General features: G+C 56.9%; 2 protein-coding genes across 10 annotated transcripts in view; one reads left to right on the top strand and one right to left on the bottom strand.

The window, feature by feature from the left end:
- RPL12 (ribosomal protein L12) overlaps positions 1–24,110 on the top strand; it is a 534,927-nt gene that overhangs the window by 208,818 nt on the left and 301,999 nt on the right. The window lies entirely within an intron of this gene.
- Positions 1–24,110, bottom strand: part of RALGPS1 (Ral GEF with PH domain and SH3 binding motif 1) — a 271,670-nt gene that overhangs the window by 17,054 nt on the left and 230,506 nt on the right. For 6 of the 8 annotated variants that reach the window (XM_049637835.1, XM_049637824.1, XM_049637794.1 and 3 more), the window contains 3 exons: positions 9,507–9,633; positions 8,097–8,254; positions 5,797–5,848 (listed from right to left, as the gene is read on the bottom strand). In XM_049637835.1, the coding sequence (XP_049493792.1) occupies positions 5,797–5,848; positions 8,097–8,254; positions 9,507–9,633 (337 nt within the window). Of the gene's footprint in view, positions 1–5,796; positions 5,849–8,096; positions 8,255–9,506; positions 9,634–20,899; positions 20,987–24,110 lie in introns of all 8 variants that reach the window. The other 2 variants (XM_049637854.1, XM_049637843.1) reach the window with 2 other exon arrangements.

Genomic DNA, 24,110 nt, shown 5'->3' with positions numbered 1-24,110 from the left:
GGGGTGATGGGGATGGTGGGGGTGATGGAGATGATCGGGGTGATGGGGATGGTGGGGGTGATGGAGATGATGGGAGTGATGGGTGCTAGGCAATGTGCTAAGTGCTAAGCAGTATTTGTTCCTTATCTTGTCTAATCACACTGTGATTTTTCTGTCCTAACAATTAGGAACACTGTTAAGCAGCACTCTTCTTCTCCCCACCTTATAGATGAGGAATCTGAGGCTTGGAGAGATGGAGTAACTTGCCCAAGGTCACAGCACTAGGAAGAGGGAGAGCGGGTAGTGCTATTGAGGTAGAAGCAACCAGGGTCCCACTTGGGGCAACAGCATCATGAGAATTCAGATTAGCCAAGGCAGGTCTGAAAGGCCTCTCCTCCGCACTAGTTTTCTAGGTACACATTAGGTGGTATCGTGGGGATTAAATGTCCTAAAGCTGGTTTAGGAGGTTGGGGAACGGGAGAAGTCCTGGATCATAATTACACTGGGGCCTCAGTAATCTTATCTTAGCAGAAGTAGGCTTCTCCGCCCATTGTTCTGCCCCAAGCGCGCAGAGCCCCTTGAGGCAGGCATCTGCCTATGGAAGGGCCCAGGAGATGCTGTTCATCAACAGTGTCCACCCGCACCAGCGAACCCTTAACGGGAAGCCATCCCCTTAGGCCAGAGCTCGATCCCAACCTCTTGCTGAGGATCCACCCTCATCTGCAGAGAGGAAGCCGCCAGTCTGCGTTCTGCTGGGCCCTAGGACATCCCTTCTAGCCGTACTTGCTAAAGGCCTTTTACTGCCTATGAGTCACTCACTCACTCACTCACTCTTCTCTGGGCAATGTCCCTGATCTGAGTGGGTCCCCAGGAGCCATATCCATACTGCATGTTTATCTACTCGTACTGAGTGGATAAAACAACACTTGACCCAAGCCAGGCCAATCAGATTTTCTCTCATGACAACTCAGAACCAGATTTGAGACACGGAAAGTTAGGCTCTGTGGCTGGATGAAGGTATAACGTGTAAACCTGGGAGCTGTGAGGTGTCCGTCTTCCCCTCTGTGAGCTGAAAAGTCTAGAAATCGGTCTGCGGGGAGAGAGGGGACTGTGGCAGATGTGCACGGAGACGGATTGATACAAGACGGAGAGTCCTCCCATTTTCTAGGACCTGAGTCTGAGGGGTTGTAGGTACCGGGCAGAGAGGTCGTGGGCTGAAAGTTCTCAGCTACCTGGGAAGCCACAGCAGCTAGTGGGCACGGCCTGGCCCTCATCTGCCAGGGCCCCAGGACGAGGTCAAGCCAAAGGCCCAGGGACCACTGCCAGCTGTTCTCTCTCCAAGGGGTCTGAGCTCCTGGGTGGAGCCTCATTTTCCAGACTTCAGTGTCTGCTGCTGAAAGTGAGGCAAGAGATGTCATCTTTGGGGGGAAACCGAAATCAGAAGCTTGGGACATCGTCCCACTGGGTTGCCCCAGGAGGCAGAGCAGCGGAATGGGGGTACAGAACAAGACAGATGGGGGCTGGGGGAAGCAGACCACGGGGTGGGTGGGTGAGGGACACGGGCCTGGAGGATTCCTGGGCCTCAGCCACGGGGGTGAGAGGAAGCAGTGAGGCCCTCTGTGAAAGTCACCCTGTGAACAGCCACTCTCGTGTTGCACTTCAGTTAAAGGCACCCCTCACCTCCAGGACTGCCTCCCTGTCTCAAAACGCTGCAGTTTGGGGCTCAAGAGGCACCTCTGTACCTTGGCAAAATCTGCCAGAGCCCTTTGATCTTCTCAGGAGGGGAATGGGGTGTCTTTAAAAACTGGTTTGGGGGTGGCAGACTTAGGAATCTGCTGCCATGACCCTACTTTCCTGGGGTCTCCCTGAGGATGCTGGAAGATTCCACCAGCTAAAAAGAACAAGTAAACCTCACGCAGGGAAAAACTGCGTCACCTAACCTCTTCGACACCCTGGAGCACTTGCGGGGCCAACCGTCTGCAGCACCCTCTTAAAGGGGTCCTCCCCACAGTTCAGTGTCACCCTGGAGGCCAACCAGGGCTGGTGGACACTCGTCTTCATTGCAGTTCATCCATCCCATGATGACTGAACCGCCATTTGGGGACTCTCCTCTTCACCCGTGACATCCAGTCTTAGACCCCCGGATCACTGGCTCGCTGGCAAGAGGGACAGACTGAAGGAAACTCATAAAAGCATCCAAGTAAGTTCCCAAACATAGCAACTCCACCTGTGTGCTAAGTATTTCCTGTGAGTATCCTCGCTGTAGAGCTGAGGCTCCTCAGGCCCAGAGGTTGAGAGTCATGCCCAAGGTCACTGAGAGCAAGCAGTCCTGATCTCAGGCCCCTCCCAGCGCTGCTGGCAGTGTCTGGAAGCCAGATCATGATCTTTCAATGCAGAGGTACGCTAAGAACTTCAGAGACCAGGATGCATCACGGAGCCCACCTCTCCCGCAGTGACTCTTAAGAGCCATACCAAGCGTCCCTGGGCCACCTCCTTTCTCATCCTGGCACATGAGTCAGGCCTCGCAGCCTCCTCAGATCCCACCACCCCTCTCGAGGGCCCACTGTGGTCCTCTTCACCAAAGTTCTCGGGCTTCTGCTTAACCATCGCCTCTACCGGAAACCACCCCTGACCCCGCAGTCTGCCTTGGGTCACCCCGCTGGACTCTGAGCTCTGACTAGCTCCCCTCTATCCATCACCTCCCTGGGAAGGAGAAACAGCTCTGCCCCCGAGAGGCTGTCACACTCTCCTCTTATGACCCCCAAGGACCCCTCTGCCTCCTCGTCTTTCCACCCCCTGTGGCAAGAGGGACACACTGAGTGAAACTCATAAAAGCATCAAAGTACGGCAACTCAAACTCAAAAAACATCTAGCCCGCCTCTCACGCGAGAGCACCCTTTCCACACACTGCCAATGTGGGACTAGAGAAGACAGATGGCCGAGGGGTTCGCGATGACTTTGTGCCATACTTTTCACATGTTACCTCTTTAAAACCAATCAGTAAATGTTTCTGATTATATCTTTTTTTTTTTTTAAAAAAAGTTAAATGTTAGTTTTTTTCAGGGTGTAAAAAAGGCATGTGCCCACTGTGGCAGATCTGGAGAGGGAAAAAATGAAGGAAAGAAATTCATTCGATGACCCTAGGACTCAGAACCAAGATGAGGGACATTACATGTTTTTGTACGTACACGTACCTCTATCACCCAATTTGTTCCTCTTTTAAAAAACTTCATCTAAAATTGTCAACTGTGAAGGGAGGACCCAGTGGGGCTGAGCACGGTGTGGGTGAAGGTTAGGAAGAAGGGAGGCCCGGTGGCAAAGTGAACTGTGGCCACTGAACTGTGTGGAAAAGAGTGGCGTTTGATGAAGATTTTCAAAGAGCGTGAGACAGACTCTCCCCTCCAGCTCTCCCATCTGGGTCTTGACCAAAGTCTAAAATGCTCGCGTGCATTTGGGGGAGCGGATTCTTTCCGGTGGACGTGGAAAGAGGCTAGTGCAGGATGGAAAAGCAGACTGGAGGCCAGGCCACAGGAGGTGGAGGCCAGGGCGCAGCGTGGGTCTCATGCTGGAGGGCTCATCCCAGCCCCACAGGCACCTTCCAAAGCAAGTGGTCTCCTGTCTCCTCATCGGGCTAGGATCCCAGAGCTGGGTCCCCAGACAATGAGAAACAGGACGTTCTCCCTGCGGGCTCCCAGGCCTGGGCATCTGCCTGGCTGAGCCAGCTGGGAGACTGGCGCTTGCTGGAGGTCCTGCGTCCCAAGCACCTACTACGAACATTATGATGGATGGGAAATTGAATGCCAAATTCTAAATGAAAGAGAAAAAAGAGAAATGCTGCGCCTTACAGGGTTCGCTACTGATTAAGTACAGCATCCTCTCCCGGGGGCAGGAATTCTCTCACTGTCTTCCCTCCTGGTGGCTCCAGTCTGGGTCATGGGTGCTCCTTAGGATCCACACCTGCTGCCCACAGTGACTAGCAGGGTGCCTGGCAGGATGCAGTGGCTTAATAAACAGCTACTCAATGAATGAATGAGTGAGTGAGTGAATGAGGGAATGAACGAACCAGTGAATAAGTTCAAGTCTGGATGATATTCAGGATCCTGGCACCATGACTGCATTCCCCACTCGGTGTCCCCTCGCTGGCCTGTGGCCAGGGGACACTGGCTTGCCTGTAAGCCCCCTTCCTCAGGGTCTCCCTAGGAGTCCCCTGACTGATGTTGACAAAAGCCAAAATTTTGCTCATCAGATGTGGAGTCTGCCCTAGACCCTGTCTGGTTCTCATCTCCACTGCTGGGCCGGCCTCAGGGCGAGGGCAGTGGGGACCATTTGCCCGAGCGACCCAAGCAAGAACAGAGCAAACATGCCTCCAGAGGTCCCGCAGCAAGGGCAGAGGGGGCAGGTTCCGAGGGCTCGTGGCCTTCCGTCCAGGGTTTCCCAAGGACGGACAGACCGACCAACCGACTGACTGACGTGGGGCCAGTCCCTGTAGCTGTCACAGTGGCCCTCTGGACCAGGCCGGGAGCATAGCAGTGAAGAGGTGGGCTCGGTGGTCAGGAGGATGCGGACCTGGGCCGGCTCTGCCCTACCAGAGGAGCGGGAAGCAGGACAAGTCACTTCACCTCCCTGAGCCTTACTGGCCACAGGTGTAAAACGGGGACACTACGGATAACCACCGTGCAGAAGTGCTTGAGGATTTGGTGGGGCCGAGACAGCATCTGACCCACGGGGAATGCTCAACGGAAGTCACTCCTGGCTTATCACTTATGTCTCTCTGCCCTGTGAGGACTCGCTGGGTGGGTTCACCTCCTCCTCTCTGGCCGTTTTATGATTGTGGGGGCCGGTGAGACAGGAGGCGTCAGCACCCCCCGGAGGAATGAGGAGTGAGGAGCGTGTGAGGTGTGTGTGTGTGTGTGTGTGTGTGTGTGTGTGTGTGAGAGCTGTGTGTGACCGTACATGTGTACGTACACCCACACATGCGAGAGCACGTGTATGGATGCACGTGTGTGCGCACGCGTGTGGGAGACTGTGTGTATAAGTGTGGGCGTGTGTGTGTCCCTCTGTGCGCACGGGCCCCCGCACGCTGGTGGAGGGGCTACTGTGAAGGACGGTGCGGACCTGCCTCTCTGTAGCATTCGGTGTCAGTGGATTTCTCCCTGCCATCCCCTCAGACCTCCAGTCACCACGATGCCCCTCACTTCCGGCGGAGCCGCCGCCGTGGGAGCTCCCCGCTCAGGACCTCTGTCTTCCCGGGGCCCCCCTGGTGCCCGGCAGAGAAAGCATCAGCGTGTGGGGTGAGTGGCTTCCCGAGCAGGAGGCCCCACTCCCGGGGCAGAAGGGCTCACCACAGGGAGCCAAACCCGGGGCTGGGATCCACTCGCTGTCACCAGTGCCCAGCGGGGCGGGTGTCAGCCCAAAGCCGAGGCCTTGCGGGTGTAACACTCTCAGACCCCACCAGGCGGAGCCACGGGCCCATCTCCACACCAGGCCCATCTCAGGAGTCTGGTTTTAAGAACCCACATTTCAGACCAAATCTGCTCGCAGGTTCTCCTCTGCAGTTCGCCTGAGGAAGAGCTACTGGCCTCAGGCGCCTGGGCTAGCTCTGGACCGGAAGATGAGTGGGGCTGCTCAGAGCATGGGGCCGGGACCCCCGCCCCCTGCCCATCCTGCTCTTCTACCCCCCACGCCGAGGGGGCCTGCCCCCGGGCCCCGAGCTGACCCGAGGAGCGGCCAGTGAGGGGCGGTGGGGGTGGGGGCCGGTCCCTGCCCGGAGCCCTGAGCGCCGCCCTGGGAGGGAGGCCGAGCTGAGGCCACACTCACCTTTCCAGCCCTGAAGACATCTCTTCACTAAACTCTGAGCTCTCACTACTGCCTGGAAAAGGAACACAGATCGATGAGCGTGGCGGCCTCGTGGAAGAGCGGCCAACCCCGGAGGAGTCTGTTCTCCTGGGTCAGCGGGCCCAGGCCCCCTGAGCTCCACAGAAGTGCCAGACGAACAGCTTTCTGACCCTGTGGGCCTCCGTATGACTTGGGGCTTTGCTGCTATTTCTGACGCCCTCTCCTGGGAGCGTCAAAGAACCAGCCCCTCCCGCCGTTCCCGGTAGGCCCTCCACTCCCTTCCCTCTGCCCCGCTGAAGGCGGCAGCTACCTGCCCGCTGGCCCCCCAGGCTCTGTGTCCCTCGGCCTCTGTGTTGGCCTGGCCTGGCCCCATCACCGCCTCCCTCCTGGCCCAAGTGACACCAGTGCTAGAACAAGCCTCACCTAGTGAGGACAGGGGCCAAATGAGCACCTCCTTCCTCCCAAATGGTCACAGAGAAGCTGCCTGGCATTAGACAGAAGCCTCCAGGGAGCGCCCCTTCGCCTCCTGGCCAGCATACACAAGAGACGGGCTCCACCTCCCCCAGGCTGCTCCTCTGGGGTGGACCGGGACACCGGCTCTCCAAGGCCCGGCTCCAGCCACAAGGACACCTGTCACTGCACACTGCCGAGTGCCTCTGTGCGCTCTCTCAGGACCCGGAGGTGCCTCGGCTCGGCTCTCTGCCTGGGCTGCCTGCTGGCACTAAGGCGGGCCAGCCGGAAAGGAGGAGGGAGGAGGTCTCGGGCCCCTTGGGAGTCACCGGGTGGAAAGGTCTCCAGACAGGGCACATGCGCACATCGCAGTTCACTCCCGGGGCTTTCGGCTCCAGACAGAAAGATATCTGAGTTTCCCAAGAAGAGGGGCTGAGGACCAACCGCCTGGTGATCTGCCTGGATACCGGACAGCACTGTGCCTGAGTCCCTTTTCTGTCTCAGGAATAGCAAGGCCTGGGGGTTACAGGCACAGCTCAGAAAGTTTTCCTGGATGGAAAACTCAGCTGCCCAGCTGAATGCTCTGGGTCTGGCACTTCCCAAAATGGTTCCTCAGAACTTCACCCCCATCCCATTCCAGGACGTTCCGAGGAAAGGGTTCCACGACCGGGCTGTGGGGACCTGCAGACTCTACTGCCTTTCTGGAGAGATCCATAATGCTCATCAGCATACTCTAGTCTCTCAGAACGGATCTGCTTACCTGGTGCAGCCCAGCCTTTCCTGAACATACTGACTCCAGAATTCTCCCCAACACACTGACACCTAGGAACCACAGCCTGCACTGTCCTAAGCTGTTGTAAAGCCCTGACTGGGTCCAATTAGGATAACTTCCCCCCAGGTGAGAAGGCAGGTGCCGACTTTGGTTGTCACAGCCCTTCCGGGGGGTGGGAGATGACTGCCCCTGTAGGGACACTGCCTCAGAGACTGGGACGTGTGACAGGTGATTCCCGCCCTTCCCCTTCCTCCCCCTTCCTCCCAGTGCTCATGGGCCCCCCACCCTGTAGACCACACCGGATCAAACCCCCAGCCCGGCAACTAAGCCACCCCCAGCCCTGGGAGGGCTCCCAGACAGACACGCAGACACACAGACTACGGAAGCACAGGCACACTGAAAGGACACAGCCAGTGAGAGTACTTGTCTGATGGTAGTAATGACAGGTGACCTGGGCACCGCAGGGTGACAGGCCTGTGACCAGAGCTCAACAGTGTCCTAAGCTCTGCCTCCAACCTCTCTCCACCCCAGCCTCGGCAGTTCTGTCTCTGTTCCTTCCGCTGACATAAGTACCATTTCTGGCTGAAGCTCAGACATGCAATTTTATCCCCGAAGATCAATTTTTCATCCTCCCTAACTCTGGCTTCTCAGTGTGAAGACAAGTACACGAGTGAGAGAACCCGGTGGCCCACCCAGCTGCTGTCCCCGGCAGCTCCCCCCGCTTGGCTCTGCACGCTGGGCCTTGTGGCTCCCCCAGGACAGAAGCCCCGCTGGGGCCGCGGCCAGGCTCTCGCAGTTGCCAACCAATGACAGCGGGTCTCGGGTGTGCGTCCGGCTTCCTTCCACCTGCCTGCCGCGCTCAGGGCTACCGGCAGGACGAGGACAAACCCAGGTCACTTTGTGAAGCCCTGGAGATGGGGAAGCAAAGCCCTCCTGGCTCTGGCGACTCCTGTAGGGGAGCCCTTTCTGCAGAGGGTGAGGGGCCACCGGGCGCTGCACAGTGACAGAGACAGACACGGAGCACACACCGCACTGTCGTGTGCAGGCCGGAGACGCTTACCTAGGGAGAGTCCATTGGTGACGGCAGAGGAGGAGGTGAGGGCGAGGCCCCTGCGGGGGCTGCGAGACTCTAGGACACTGTCGTCCAGCAGGTGTCTCGCTTTCTCCGATGGGAATGTCGCACTTTTACTCTCAACTACACTCAACTGACACATCATACTGGAAAACGGAAAGGAAGAAAGAAGGCAGAGCTCCTTATCTGTGGAGTCACAGTGAGTATACCTGCCCTGGGGTCCTGAGCAGATGGTGCAGCCGGAGGAAAAAGGCGGCCACCCAGAACCACGGTGCAAGTCCAGGCTCGGCCCTATCTCATGGCGTGACCTTGGGCAAGTCACATCCTTTCTCTGAGCCTCAGTTTCTCCATCTGTCAAATGGGGACTATGGATACTTGCCCTGCCTGTTTCTCAGGACGATTATAAAGCTCATGTGAGTGGATCGTGCTTGTGAACCATGGCGCCACACGAGTGAAGGGGCAGAGTGGCCCTGTGGGCAGCATGCCTGGTTCTGGAGTCACACGTCTGGTCCAAATCCTTGTTCCAACCTTACTCACCATTGCAAGGTGCTTCGCCCCATTGAACCTCATAGGACTCATCTTACGATGTATATGATACAGCCCCTACCTCAGAGGCCTGCGGGGGCTCAGTGACATAATGCTTGGCAGGCATGTAGCAGAGTATCTAACACGGGGCAAGCGCTAAACCCTCAGACAGCAACCCTTTTCCCCTCCAGCCTATGAGTGACTCCAGGGCCAGCCTGAGCTGGCCGAGGCTTGCGTTTTGGTGGTGGAAGAAAGGAAGGAAGGGAGGGATGGAGGGAGGAAAGAACTGAGGGAGGAGGGATCCAACTGGTTCGAGGGCCTGTGCCCAATACCCTGGGGACATGGGCATGGCTGCCCCCAGCCACGCTGAGGTCCATACATGTCCCCGAGCTGTCAGTCCACAGGGCTGGGTGAACCAGTGGCAGGTTCACTGCTCTGCAGGCTTTCTGAAGCCATGGGCAAGCAGAGACTCTGAGCCCCAACACAGGCAGATGCCTCGAGACACTGAGTGATGCTCTGGATGACAGTCACGGTCTCCACTGGGCTCTGGAGCTTTCCGCAAGGGAGGCACCAACCGAGCTTGGCAAACTTTCTGGAATCCAACCATTGCTGCCCTGCACTTCCCTGTATGCCTCCTCCATTGGCTCCTGAGCCAGTGATCCCTGTCACCAGGACACAGGCCGTGCTGCCGCAGCCGGGACCGCTCCCCCGCCCCTCCCCGGCTCTCCCCGAGCCTGTGCCAGCCTGAGGAGAGGCCGCCAGCCAGGGATACCAAGAGCACGCATCAGATGGACAAGGCGGCCCCCAGTAGCCAAGCAGTCCCAGCAGCCCTGGAGCCCACGGTGGGGGGGGGGGGCTTGCTCAGTCACCCACTTGTTTCCCAGGCTGTGGCTCTTCCGGTGTCTCGGGACAGGGGGTGTGGGGAGGCTGCCAGCAACAGACGCGTCGGGACAGGTGGGCCGCCGGCTGAACCTCGCGGAACTGGAGCCAGTGGAGGGGCCTGTGAACAGGAGAGAGAGAGAGTGATGGGGTGGGGGTGAAGCTGGGCTGGGGAAGCCCGGAGGAGGTGGCTCCGGGCGGGGTCAGGTACCTGGCCTGGCTGCTGTAGTGGGGCCAGGTTTACACAGGCCTGGTGGCTTTCTACTCGGGAGACACTGAGCCCTCACTGGCAGTATAACTAGCCTCTGAACCAACTGTTAAGGTGCCCAGCGTCCTGCTCTGCATGGTGCCCCTTGACCAGGCAGTGCCACCGACTAACACGGGGGAGGGAGAATGTGCGGATGGAGATGGGGTGGATGTGGGGACAGGCAGCCTGGCCTGGTTTCCCCGTGGCAACACGTATCCAGGGCCACCCAGTTGGGTGACGGAATTGGGACTTCACGGCCCATCTTCTGAGTCCAAGTCCAGTGACCTGGCCCTGTGTCCTTCTCTGCCTGCTCACTCAACCAAAAATGGAAGGAGGGCTTCTCAGAGGAGGCGGGGGATTTACCGAGGTAGGGCAGGGCTAGGGAGGCAGGGGTTGAGACCCCAGGCCTATCAGTTACTGCCTGGGGACCTTGGACAGGTTACTTAACTTGTTCCCTAAGCCTCGGGTTCCTCATCTGAAAAGTGGCAGTAACTTAACTCACCTTGCAGGTGGCTGGGAGGTCACAAGGTCATGTACCTAGAATTTCACAGGTGGCACTTCTACTTGTTACATTCTGACAACTGTTACCATGTCCTTCTCAGCCCTATGCACGGGGTCACTGGAAGGTCATGAGAGCCGGGAGCCAGGGCCACCGACCACACTGAGTGCCGGATGCAGAGACTGAGGCAGAATCCTTCATGTCCGTGGCTAGATTTTGAGGGCCGTGGCCCCAACCACTATTGTACTTTCATTTCTGTGGCTTGGGAAGAGACAACTTTAAGGGAGGTGACCGCAGGTGCTAGCCTAGCCACAGCTGCCGGGGACAAACACTGGACATAGGAACCAGGGCTTCCACAAAGGAGCTCGACCATATCAAACGCACACGTGGAGACACTTTTCTGGAGAGCCTGTGAGGCCCGAGGTCCATCTGGGGCTTCAGATCTTCCACCCCAAGACGCCATAGATGCACAAGGGACCGAGGGGTTCCCTGGTTCTCCAGCATGCTTGGATCATCCTCATAAAGTCCAAACTAAGGAGCCCTGTTCCCAGCCTGTCGCCACAGGAAGTCTAGGTCCCTTCTGGCCCTCCGGAAGGTTCATGAGGCAGGAACTCACATCACCCGGAGCGCGGGCTTCCGGCTCCCAGCTGTTGGGTTCTCACCCCTGCCTCCCCTCCACACCCCCACCGTGCACACACACCTCCTCCCTCAGATCCCTGCGCCCCCCCACCAATCCCTCTCTCCTCAAGCCCCCTCCCTTTCGAGAGACACCACTCTCCACCTCCACGAGAAAACTGTGGCTGTCAGCTCCAGCCTTGCAACTGTCACATATGCTCCATCCACACGTGCCTTCCTGTAGGGCCTGGGGCTCGGGCACTCCTCTCCTCCCCGGTCCTGCCTGTCCCCTCTGAGAATTCACACCATCACCTCCTTTCTTTCCGGCCCCTTCCACAGCCTTTAAATACATCGTCGTCTCCCGTTTTCTGTGGAATACAGGCCCTTGGCCCCGTGTTCCTCCTGGCCAGTCGCATTTCCTCAGAGGACCGTGCTCCTCGTAGCTCTGCCTGTGCCCTCACACCTTCTCCCTACAGCCTGCGGCATCCGGTGCTAGTGGCCCCTCCTCGCAACGCCTTGCGTCCCGGCTGTCTGTGCTGTCTCACTCCTGCCTCTCCCTGTGCCTCTTGGTCACTGCCACTCTGTCTCCTCTGTGGGCTCCTTATCCTCCACCTGGCTCTCGTGTTGGTGTTTTCTACGCAGACTTCCCTCTTTGGGTCTGGTTTTGGCTCTTAAATTTGTCCCACAGCCCTCTTTTCTGAACCCGAGACCAATACACCCAGGATGCTTCTGTCTGAACATTCCTAAGGTACCCTGAGTTCTGCTCCATGAAGGTCACACCCGGAACCTCCTCCTGTATTTCCAACCATGGACACTCAGTCATCTGGCCTGGAGTGTGGGGTCATCTTGGCCTCTCCCAGACGGTGACCGGCCTCTCCTCTTCCTACCCCCTCTTTACTTGCCAGACACGATCACCGAGGCCCCTAGATTCTGCACATCCCCTCCATACTCATCTCTCCGGTCACCACGTGGGCCGGGTCCCCACACGACCTTCTTCTACCTCCTGACGGATCCTCTGAAATCCAACCCCTGTACAGCTTCGTGAGTGTTTGAAAAAATGAAAAGCTGGGCACATCAATTCTGAGCTCGAAACTGCCAGCGGTGTGGTGTTCAACGCTGCCTGACCACTGCCTGGTCACTTCAGCTGGTCTTAATGTCCTGATGGAAGAATAAAGGGAAGAAGTCTCCAGGACAGTTGTCAAGAAGGGCAGTACAGGCCTTGCCCTACCAGATATCAGAACAACACACAAAATGGTAGGACTGCACGCAGTTTGGTGTTGGGGCAGGGACGGAGAAACAGTTCGGTAAATTAGAAGGAAGAGCCCGGACTCGCTTCATGATGGTGGGTCAGTGGGGCAGGGAGGGTCTTTTCAGTACACGGCGCTAGAACCATCGGGCTCCGTGGGGAGAAAGACAAAATTGGGGTCCTCCCACCTTATGTTACACAAGCGGATTCACACCATGAATGTAAAAAAGCAAAAATGTGAAACTACTGGGGAAAAAAACATAAGAGACGATGTCGATGACCTTGGGGAAAGAAACAAAAAGCATAAGACCTAAAGTACAAAAAAAAAAACAACAAAACTGAATTGATTGCATTAAAATTAAACATTTCTGCACCAAAACAAACAAATGAAAGTCAGCAAAATCAATGTTAAAAGGCAAGGTGTACTCTGGGAGGAGGGATCATGTCACCCACACCCCCAGCAAAGGATTCGTGTTGAGATATATAAAGGACTTCAAATATCAGTTAGAAAGAGGCAAACCACACAGAGAAAATGGGTAAAGGACACAAACGGGAAATTCACAAAAGAGGAAAACCCCACGTGACCAATAAGTACAAGGAGAGATGCTTAACCTCACCGGTGATCATGGGAATGCAAATTGTATAGTAACGGTGAGAAAAAGTGTTTTTACCTTAGTAGGTTGTCAAAAATTAATAAGCCCAACAACATCAAGTGGTGGCTAGGATGTGGGAAAATGGGCTCTTAGGGTGCCAAACATTTGGAAAGCTATTAGCCTGGCGAGTGAAGGTGAAGATGCTATGCCTTTGTGACCAGGCGATTCTGGTTCTAGGTATCCCCCAGATTTCCCCCAGGAAACCCCTGCACGTAGTATACACACAAGGAGACACATTTATGAGGATGCTCTATGTAGCATTGTGTATAACAGCAAAAAGGTGGAAACAGTCTACATGCCCCTCAGGAGGGAAATGGATAAATGAGCTGTGGTTTATTCACCCAACAAATTCTACAGAGCAGAAAACAGGGAAGAAACTGAATTTAAACTGAATTTATACGTATCCATACAGATTACGTCCTAGAAGCATAAGCTCAGTGGAAAAGTGCAAGGTGCAAAACAATGTTTACACTGAGGCATGATGCCAGTTTTGTAAACACTGTAACACATACAAAACAACAGTATAATATAAAAAGCCTACACAGGAATAACATAAATTGGTCTCCGGAGAGTAGATACCTCTATGGGGAAGAAAGAGGAAGCATAGGGTAAGAGGGATTTCTGCTCTATCTGTAGTGTTATTTTACTTAAAAAAATATAAAATATGGCTAAATGCTAATTTCTGTTAAATATGGATAGTGGGCGCAATGGGTACTCTCTACATGTTCAATATTTCATCATTTAAAATGAGAATATTTTATTTTATTTTTAAAATTTTTTTAATGTTTATTTATTTTTGAGAGATACAGAGACAGAATGCGAGTGGGTTAGGGGCAGAGAGAGAGGGAGACACAGAATCAGAAGCAGGCTCCAGGCTCCGAGCCATCAGCCCAGAGCCCGACGTGGGGCTCGAACTCACGAGTTGTGAGATCATGACCTGAGCCGAAGTCGACGCTCAACCGACTGAGCCACCCAGGTGCCCCTAAAATGAGAATATTTTAAAAACACATGGATGGGGTGCCTGGGTGGCTCAGTCGGTTGAGCCTCTGACTTCAGCTCAGGTCATGATCTCACGGTTCGTGAGTTCGAGCCCCGTGTCGGGCTCTGGGCTGACGGCTCAGAGCCTGGAGCCTGCTTCGGATTCTGTGTCTCCCTCTCTCTCTGACCCTCCCCATTCATGCTCTGCCTCTGTCTCAAAAATAAACATTAAAAAAATTTTAAAAATAAATAAAAACACATGGATGCCTACTATGTGCCAGGGGCTGTGCTGGAATCTTCCATTTGCCCTCCAGATTCGTCCTGCACCCTTTTCCACCCTGTGCCATTAACTGGGAGCTGGGCTTGGGGCCTCGGTCAGTGGGCTCCCTTCCCTCTGGCTCCTCGTTGGATCAGGCCTATGGGGAGCCGTGGCCAGAGACTGGGGAGAGGGAGGAGAGAGGCTAAGGCACCATTTCCTCCAGACTCCCCTTCAGGGTCACCGCTGAGAGGCGGCAGTTTCCCCAAGTCCTCTCTACTCTGGTTTTCATAACCGCTGTCTCCCTGCACTCCTGTTCTGGCGCTGGGGTGCTGTGATGTCCTTAGGGTTCCTTAAACCCGCCGGCCCCTTTCTGAAAAATTCCCCTGATCACCCCACTGGATTGTGCCATCTGTGTCCTGCTGAGGCCCTGTGGTGCTTTCACATTTAACCCACACAACAGCCCTCTGAGGTCTGTACATTAGCCTTAATTCACAAATGGGGAAGCAGCAGCTCAGGAGGTTAAGCTTCAAGGGCAGGGAGCTGGTTGGCTAGGCAATCAGGTTCAAGTCTAGGCCTTGTGAATCCATGGAGCGGACACCTGGGACCACCTGCCCGCCACCCCCTCCAGGAATCCCCCTTCACTGATAGGGTCACAGGGGAGCCAACTCCAGACCGCTGTGGCCTTGCTCCTGGATCCGGATAGGGATAGACACCTTTCCCGAGGATTTTTCAGATGTGAGCCTAGAACATGTCTGAGGACAATCACTTTTTGCGGCTGTGCAAGAGAACCTAGACGTTGCCAATGGCCATGTTTCCTGCTTGTGGAAAAGAGTCCCGTTTTAGTCGTTCCCGCAGCCCTGGGCCGCGTCCTTCCTTCCCTGGCTGCTCAGCCCTTCCTGGACCCCATAAGCCAAAGGTTCCCCTTTTGGTTGAGGCAGCCAGCGTCTGTCTCATTGTCTGCAGCCCAAGGAACCTGACCCCGAGGCCCCGCCACACCACACCGCCTCCTAGAGGGCTGCCTGGGTGGCCTAGCCTGGTAGCAGGACGCAGGGGAGGCTGCTGGAGGTCCCAACTGCAGCCCGCACAGGACATCTCAAAAACAGACTCTGGCAGACCATGATAACGAAGCCGGAGAGGCGGGGCCCGCACCTCACCGGATCCGGTCCTCGGAAGGCCCTGGAGGAGTGTGCGGAGGTACCGGACGGGTAACTAAGCTTCGTGTGCGCGTGCGTTTTCCTGGCGAGGAGTTCCACTCTGCCAGCAGCTCTGTCAACCGGGGAGTGTATCTGAAGCATCTGCAGAGTGTGTGAGAAATGGGGTTTCTTGGGCCCGTCCTGGAGGTTCTCATCCCACTGGCTCTCCAGGTGACTGGCACGTGTGCCCCGGAAGACCTTCTGCTCAATCTCTGTCCTGGACGAAGCGTCTCTTGTGGCTGCTCCGGAGACGAAGGGGAAGAATGGAAGCCCTCCTGCTCTGTTTTCGTTGGGCACTATTGCTCAATGAACGAGTCCGTGCGGAGGGTGGAATTCGCCTTGTTTATCAGTGGCATGGACGTGGAATCACACCGCCTGAGTCACTCTGGCTCCCACCCTGGGTTCAGAAAGTATTTTGTAAAGGTCAGTTCGCACACTGCTCCTCCCCTGGAGTTTGAACTGGAATTCGACTCCCAGTGTTGTTGTAGTAAATGATAACGGTGATAATTAAGGTGGAGCGTTCCACCCCCAGCACCGTGCCGCGTGGGCGTGCTGCCCTCCACGCACGGGTGGCGGGTTCATAGGTGAGAAAGCCAGGGCTTACACAGTTGCCATGGGCTGCTGGGGGGTGGGAGGCTCGCAGTTCAAAGGTCAGGTACTGGTGAAAACCTGAGGCAGAAGAAACAGTGACACGTCTGAGGTGATCTGATAAGCGGGAGGCACTTCCTCCAGGAACTCTGTTGGGTAAGGTCCAATTGCTACTGTTGTAGGTGAAGGTGGAGAGGACCAACATCTATTATGCACCAGCTGTGTGCCAGGCTTGTATGAAAACTCCAACATGGACTCCTATGCAGTTGGTAATTTTACAATTGCCATTAAAATTTTTTTTTTTAAAGGTTTATTCATTTTTCAGAGACAGACAGAGACAGAACATGAGGCAGGGAGGGGCAGGGAGGGGCAGAGAGAGAGGGAGACACAGACTCTGAAGCAGGTTCCAGGCTCTGACCTGTCAGCACAGAGCCCGACGTGGGGCTCGAACCCATGAACTGTGAGATCATGACCTGAGCTGAAGTCAGATGCCTAACCGACTGAGCCACCCAGGCGCCCCTACAATTGCCATTTTAAAGGGACGTTCCAAGGCATGTAAGGTCACACGCTGGGGGGGTGCTGGCTTTGTTCCCTCAGCTGCCCATGCGTGCTGTGCCGTGCCTAGAGAGCTGACTCTCCGAGCCTCTTCTGGGAACTTCCTTGGCTTTCCCCGCTCACTCCCTTTTTCACCTGCCTCCAGATGGTTCCTGCATCCTGGCTCTGATCTGCATGTTCCAGCTCTCCTACGCTTCCGGACTCGCCCTCGGTTTCTTCCGCTCGGCTCCGGATTCTCCCTCCAGGACGAGGCCCAGATCCGCCTCCTTCTTCTTGCTGCTTTGGACGGCCTTGGGAGGCATGCCTGGCCTCAGATGGCCCTCAGCCGGGTTGAGGAAAGGGTGGGAGGCCCAAGCAGAAGAGGCTATGATCTCCCTGGGCCCAGAGTCCAAGCTGATACTGCTCCTAATTAATGCCCTGGGTCTCAGCCACTCCCACCCCCTGGTTGTTGACCAATAGCCTGGTCTGACGCTAAAGCCGAAGAATTTCCATTCAGTTGGGACCTAGGGTTAGGGGGTGGGGGGGGGGGGGGCTTCTCTGCCAGTAAGTGACATTCTCTGCTACTGAAAGGCCTCACGTTCCTGTCCCACTAAGCCTGGGGTGGCCACCACGTGACAGCACCAGGGAACACGTGTCTTCCGGGACCATTTCTGAGCTGAGCAGCTGGCAAGTTTGTTTCTCCATGTCCCCTGGGGCAAGGGCAGGGGTGGGGGCAGTGATAATGAACTGGGGTTCTGGCCTCGCTGTGCGGAGCGTGGTCCCCGCTGCCCAGCCCGATATGGCACGGACAGCTGGAAAAACTGACCATGTGGCTTGACTATCTCAGAGGATTGCTCTATTTTTCCTCCGCATAATTTTTCCATGAATAATCTTTAAAGCTCTTTAAGTGGCTGTTTCTTTAGCAGTTTTATTGGAACATATGAGAACTGACAGTCTCTGTGGGGAACGAGATATCATGTTGAAAAAAAAAATCTGGTTTTCATTACATTTCTCTCAAGAAACCAACAGGCTGCCCAACAGACCACTCATTGATTGGAAGAGAAAAGAGCACAGGGCCTTCTAATAATGGCTCTGCAGAAGACAGGAGTGAGGGTGATGAATGGTCCTAGCTAAGAACTCAGAGTCTGGAGGCAGGCAGACCTGGGCTCCCGTGCTATCTGCCACTTGCAGGCTGAGCGACCTTGGGAGAGCCACCTCGCACCTCTCCACCTGATTCTACATCTGCAACACAGGAACAGTGGTCTGACCTGGCAGCCTCCCTGTAAGGGGGAAATGATCCAGCATCCGTCCCTCCTTCCTGCAGCAAACGTTTCCTGACCCTGGGCCAGCCCTGAGCCAGGGGCTGGTCAGCCACGTTGGATTAGAGGGCTGACGCTCTGCTTTCATGGGGTTTACAGTCAGGTGGGGGAGAAAGACAAACAAGCGGAAAATTACACCCAGGAGGGACACGTGCTTCGATAGGAGAAAAAGAAATAATAATCGTGGTAATAGCAAAAACTACACCGACAGAGTAACTACCACGGCGATAATGGAGGTGGTAATGCAACACCCGACCTTCCTTGTGCATCTACAGGCGCCACACACTGTGCTAAATGCTTTGTACACAGGATCTCATTTAAAGGCCTTGCGGCAACACTGCCTCCCAGGAGCTGTTGTCAGCTCAGCGCTGTGAGGTGGGACCTGAGGTCAGAAGGGTTAGGGAGCTTGCCTGGGCAAGCAGCTGGTGACCAGTGGAGCCATCTGAGTGCGTCTGAGAACGCGGGAAGGTCGGAGAGGAGCCGAGGGTCCGACATCCAGGCTGAGCCCGAGAGATCCAGCTGAGGCCTATGCAGCAGGAGCAGCAAGAGCAAAGACCGTGGAACCTACTAGAGAAACTGCAGGGAGCCACCCTGGCAGAAGAGCTGAGGGCGGGACCGTGTATGGGGGGCGGATGGTGGCTGCGGTGGAGGGGGGAGGGGTGGGGGGGGGGGGGGCACCTGAGGAGCTTGGAGTTTAAGGAGGGGAAGGTGTCGAGATTTTTAGGAGGGGCGGTGATGTGCTCAGAATCGCACCCTAGAAAGCTCACTCTGGCTGGAGAAGCACGTGGTGGCAGCCCCAACGACAGGCCGGGAAGGAGAAAGAGGAGGAGGGGGGTCTAGGGGGTCTAGGGGGATCAGCAGGGGTGTGGTGGGAGGGGGGCTTGGGGCTGCGTAGGTGGATGCTAGTGCCGTTCACTTAGGGAGCAGGCTCGGGGGACCGACGAGAAGTTCAGGTCGGGACTGATGCGAAGGGGCCACTGGGGGAGTGTTCAGGAGACAGACCGCGCCGGGGACAGACGTGTCCAGCCAGGGTAGTGTGGAGCCCCGGGAGTGGGCGAATTATCCAGAGTTGCAAGCTCGGTGAGAAGAGGGAAGGCCTGGGACAGAACCAGTGTTTGTGGGACGAGAAGAGACAACCTAAAAAGGAACTTGTGTAGAACCAGGGTCGACAGAACAACTCTTTGAGAAAAGCGTCATTTTAGATGCAGGAGGAGAGTGATCTCGGGCTTCACTTGTAATTCTAACGGAAGGCGTCAGAGGCAATGCGCGGTTTTCAGGCCAGCGGTCCTGACTTCGGCTGCCACTTCTTCCCGCTCCGAGGTGCCTGGTGCAGGCAGCACCCATCTCTGGGGCTGGAACACACAGCAGCGGCTGCCTTCCCTCGGGTGTGGGTCTCTAGGGGGAGCAAGCTGGAGGGGCCTGGCCTGCCACCTCAGTCGGCCGGCCAGCGCCAAGAGCCAGCGTCCCCCTCTGCCCACCCATGTGGACCCAGCAGACAGTCGTGACACACCTCAGAAACGGCCTTCTGCTCCGCCAGATGTTTCCCTCAGGAGAAGGGAGAGATGGAGGAAAGAGCCGCTGACCTTCTCCCTTCCTCAGGGGCTAAAGGAGCAGCAGCAAGGGGTTCCAGGAAGACGCAGGCCCAGTGCTGACGACACGCATGTCCTGCGTTCTCAGAGAGGGCAGCGACCCTGCGTCCTCAGAGAGGGCCAGGCCTTCCGGTCACTCACTCTCCCGTGGCCTGCACTTGCCTTCAGTGCCCATCCACTTGTCACTAAGGAATGAGATGTGACTTCCTGTTGACCAGAGTCTCCCACCAGCACCAGCTCGGGGAGGCAGGGGCTGCGGGACTCGAGTGTAGCCGGTGCTCTGGCTACAGACGGGCTGGCTCTGCCGAGGGGGACGGGGAGCCTTGTTCCCACGGCTTTCCGGCAGCAACTGGGGCCCTGGCCCGGTCGGCATTGCCCAGGTTAAGCAGCCTGGCAGCCAGGCTGCCGCTCGCGGGGTGCTTTCCGAGTCTTGCACACTGTAAGTTAACGGGAGGCAGCTGTGGCAGAGGGGACTTGGAGTCACGAGACTCGAGTTCCAGTCCAGCCTCCGCCTGGGCTGCCGGGAGCTTGGGGTCCGGCCTCCTCGGCCCCCGAGCCTCTCCGGGTTGGAGAAGGGGAGTGACCACGGCCGGACGTGGAGCTCCCGACAGTGCCGCCAGGCCATGCGGTTCACGGGGCGGACTTGCTCCCAGCTTGAAGAGGGTTCTGCGCCTCCCGGCCTCTTTACTGTGTGTGCTGCGAGCCCTGTTCCCATAGCAGGGACTTGGGCCCTCTCCGGGGCTGCCAGAGCCCTGTGGCACCCGGGGACATGGGGGTCCTCTGCACAGAAAGCCTTCTCTGGCCAGGTTTCACGGTCGGGCCTCGGCGCTGGTCACTTTCACGTTCACATTCACACACGTTCTTTGTTTCTCATACATGCAGCTCTCCCGGGTCCTTGCTGTGAGCCAAGATCTGGCTCACCGTCATTCGGAATGCCCCGGTCCATTTCTTTCTGAAAAATCGCGTTGGATCCCCCTTCAGCGGTGGTGAGGCCCAAATGCTTTCTCCCTGGGGTCAGGGCAGGGAATGCAGGGGAAGCCGCCGGTGCCGTGTGCGGCACGGTGGGGGGAGGAGGGGGGCTGGGCCACAGTGGGGCAGCAGAGTCGGACAGAAGCGGGCTTGTGTCTCTGCTCCTCTGCTTGACCTTGACATAGCAGGCCACGAGGTGAGAGACGAGGAACGGAGATGTGAACTTCCAGAGCGAAGAGGCGGGCACTGGCTTCTCAGCTCTTGAGCCCCTCGCCCATTCTGAAGATCTATGAAAGCTAACAGAGGAGGCTGTGGAAGGGAGAGTCCCCAGCCCTGCCCACGGGGTGCTCTCTTCTTCTGCTCACTACTCTACGGTGCAGGCCGACGTCCCCACAGACCGCTCGGGGAACTTGAAATATGTCCTCAGCAGTTGGGAGACCCAGGGGACTCCTAGTGCCTTGCTCAGTCATGGGAGCCAACAGGGCCCCAGCCACACCAGGGTCAGCTGCATCTGCAAGTCTGTCAGGACAAGGATGGCTGTGGCCTCCCACCAACCAAGGGCTCACAGGGACCCAAGCAGCAAGGAGCTGGCAGTGGACACAGACTCTGAGGGGCCATGGAAGGGGCTGCAGCGGCCCCAGAATGGATTTGCATCTGTCTAGGTCAAGGGACCTGTGGGATCCCGCGGAAGTGCTCACCTGAGGAAGCATCGACGAACTGACTGTCACCTGGAGGCCCTAAGACAGCAGTGCCCGCCGCTAAGACCATGTCCTTTGTGGCAGGCCCTGAGCTTAGCAAGCCAACAGAGATAGAGAAAGGCCTGGTGGGGAGAAGGGCCAAGCACCCCCAACCCTGACCATGAGAGGTCAGGCCTCATGCCCCCAGCTAGGGGGAGCAAAGAAGATTTAATGGCAAATCAGATTTGCAGCTGTGACTCTCACACAGACCCAGCCTTCTAAGAACCAAGCGGGGAGAGTGTGTGACCCAAAAATGTCTCTAAGAAAGGCACAGATGTGCCAGGGTTGTCACCCAGGGCCGTGATGACTGCACAGACACCGGGAGACATAGGGAGAGACCTGTGCCTGAGGGGGGTGGGCCGGCTGGAGAAGGGGGCACAGCCGCACACTTTTGATTGCTGTACCGCACAGACACCGGCAGCAATGGGGACAGAGCCCAGAGCAATCCGGGACCTGCAAGCGCATCCTGGTTGTCCGATGCATGGGACATGGGACATGTCCATGTCCCATGCAGGAAGGGCATGGGCATGTCCCATGCATGGGCAATCACCAGTCCAGACCCCTGGGCTTAGCGGCTGGCTCTGCTCCTTCCTGCCCCAGCACCTCTCCCTACGGAATACGGATATCAGCCTTCACCTCACAGGGTAGGCGTGGGGGTCCTGAATGAGCACAGGCAGTGCTTACAACAGTGTCTGGCAGCGAGTACAAGCTCAGTGCGCGCTAGCTGCCGCCGCCACCACCATCATCGTCGTCGTCGTCGTTGTCGTCGTCGTCATCATCGAGCCTCTGTTCCCCCACCGCGAACTAGCTGGCGTGGTGGTTTTAACATACGTCCACAAATTCTTGACGTGGTTCCTGTTGAGCGGTAGGGTCTCTGGCCCCTCTCCTTGGACCAGGGTGGACCTTGACCGACAGAGTGTAGTAGAAGCGAGGCTACGTGACTTCCGAGGCGGGTCACACGGACGCCATCGTGCAGCTTCCACCCAGCTCTTGGGACGTTTGCCTTGGGGGAACACTGCCGTGTAGGAGTCTGACCACTCTGAGCCTGCCATACGCTAAGGAAGCCCAGGCCACGTGGGAGGCCACGTGTACACACGCGTTCTGTCCCGGCCGTGGCCCGTCAACAGCCAGCATCACGCACATCCAGATGATTCCAGCACCTAGCCGTTGAGTCCCTCTCAACCTTCGACTTTCTGGCAGAGGCCCCGGATATTGTGAAGCAGAGACAAGCCCTCCTGGCTGTGTCCCGTCCTATTTCCTGATCCACAATACCTGTGCATGTAACAAAATGATGGTTTTGTGACACTAGGTTCCAGGGTGGCTGGTTATACAGCAGCGGTACCCGGCACAGCTGGTGACTGGTGAGTTGGACTTGAGGTGAGGGCCCTCCGGCTCCCCGTCCCCTGCTCTGCGTCATGCTGTCCCCCCATCGGGACAGCATCGCGGCCCGCCCTATGAGGGCCAGGAGCCAGGAATCCTGAGTGGTGAGCGTGTGCCAGGCGCTGTGCTAAGGGCTCTTCTGGCACAGCCTCAGCCCCGTGAAGTAAGCCTGCGTGAAGTATTTATTCCTACCGCTGTTTCGCCAACAAGAAAACTGAGGCTCAGAGGGATTAAGCCGATCGCCCGAGGTCCCACAGCTAAGAAGTGCTGGATCTGGGCTTTGAACTCAGGTCTGCCCGACTCCGAAGCAGGGCTTTTACCCAAGAGGCAATAAAACAAGGAAGACACGAAGGTATGTCGAGAGCAGTTCTGAAGGTGCGTGTAGAAAAGGCCGAGGCCCGCGCTCAGGTTTTCCATGGCCCTGCTTTGCTGCCAAGGACTCTTAGAAAACCTGTCAGTTGGTTCAGCCACGTGGGGGCGGGGCTAACAGAATCTGGAAATGTCTTCATCGGTTCCAAGGCACACACAAACATTACTTGCCCTCTCTGGGGGTCAACGTTCTTTATGATTTTTGCTCTCCAGGAAAATATTAGTTCATTTATATAAACGAAACATTACATATAGGGGGATGGGGATTGAAAACGTGGCATTCCTGGCCCTTTTTCCTCCCAGCCCAGAAACTGAGACGGTTTCTCCATTTCCGTTCTCACAGTCTATTTGCTGGTGTGGAGCTGCCGGCACAGTCACTGCCAGGGGTGGAGACGGGGCAGCCGTCTGTGGGGCGCAGGGGTTCTCACAGACACAGAGGGCACAGCATCAGCTCCGGGCCACGCTGGCACTAACCACGGCCTCCGAGAGACCCACGACCGGCTGTTCCCAACGCTAGAGTTAGCGGGTCTCATTGCCTGAGGGGGGTGGGCTGGCTAGAGAAGTGGGCACAGCCGCACAGAAGGGTCAGGGAGCCCACCGGCCATCTCGGTCGTGCTCACGCTGGCCTCCTCGGGCTCCTTCCTGAACCACGCCCTGTGCCCTCATGGCTTCTGCTGCTTGTCTCCTCTGCTAAAGCCTAAGCTCCATGCGGGCAGGTCTCTGCCTCGTTCCACTGGGTACCTGGCTCACTGCAAGCGTCTGGCTCACAGCAGGCCCTTGGCACGTACGTCCGGAGTGCAAAAGCCAATGAATGCATCTTGGGGCCTCTCCTTGGCAGGTGTGGGGGCGGGTGCCTGACTGCTGGAAAGGGAGCCCAGAGCTGTAGCTTGAACCCCCATCCTGAGGAGCTGAGGGAGGCAGCGTTCCTCCCATTCCTGGGACTGCAAGAGGCACATTCCTGTCCTTGGGCCTGGTCGGGCTCCTGCCACGCAGCCCGGTCTGACTGCCAGAGTGGGGACGGCATCCTGGGAGCTGCCCCTCTGGTCCCGCCCTCCACAGGACCCCTCGGCTGTCCCAGGCCACAGCAGCCTCTCTGTCCTGGGAGAGGCTTCGAGGCTGTGGGTGGGAAGCCAGGACCACTGAGTGCATCGGAAGCCTTCCAGACGCTCCCGGGCTCTCTGGTGATCAATGAAAACCTTAACATCCTGCTTCTAGGGTGGGAGCCAGGGCTTTGGAAAACTGGTGGAAAACACGCCTGTGAGCCGCTCTCGCACCACCGTGTGAAAACTGCCACGTCAGCACTTCCCTGGAAGGGAGTGCGGAGTCAGCAGTCGGCGGCGGAGCTGCTTCCCAGAGCCCTGTGCCCGCAGGGGCCCGGCCAGCAGCTCAGAGATCCTGCCTGAAGGAGACCCGAGGGCAGGCG

The sequence above is a fragment of the Panthera uncia genome, chromosome D4 (assembly GCF_023721935.1).
Source record: "Panthera uncia isolate 11264 chromosome D4, Puncia_PCG_1.0, whole genome shotgun sequence".
Classification (NCBI taxonomy): domain Eukaryota; kingdom Metazoa; phylum Chordata; class Mammalia; order Carnivora; family Felidae; genus Panthera; species Panthera uncia.
Note: the sequence above shows the minus strand (reverse complement) of the source record. Positions and strands in the feature narration are given on the sequence as shown.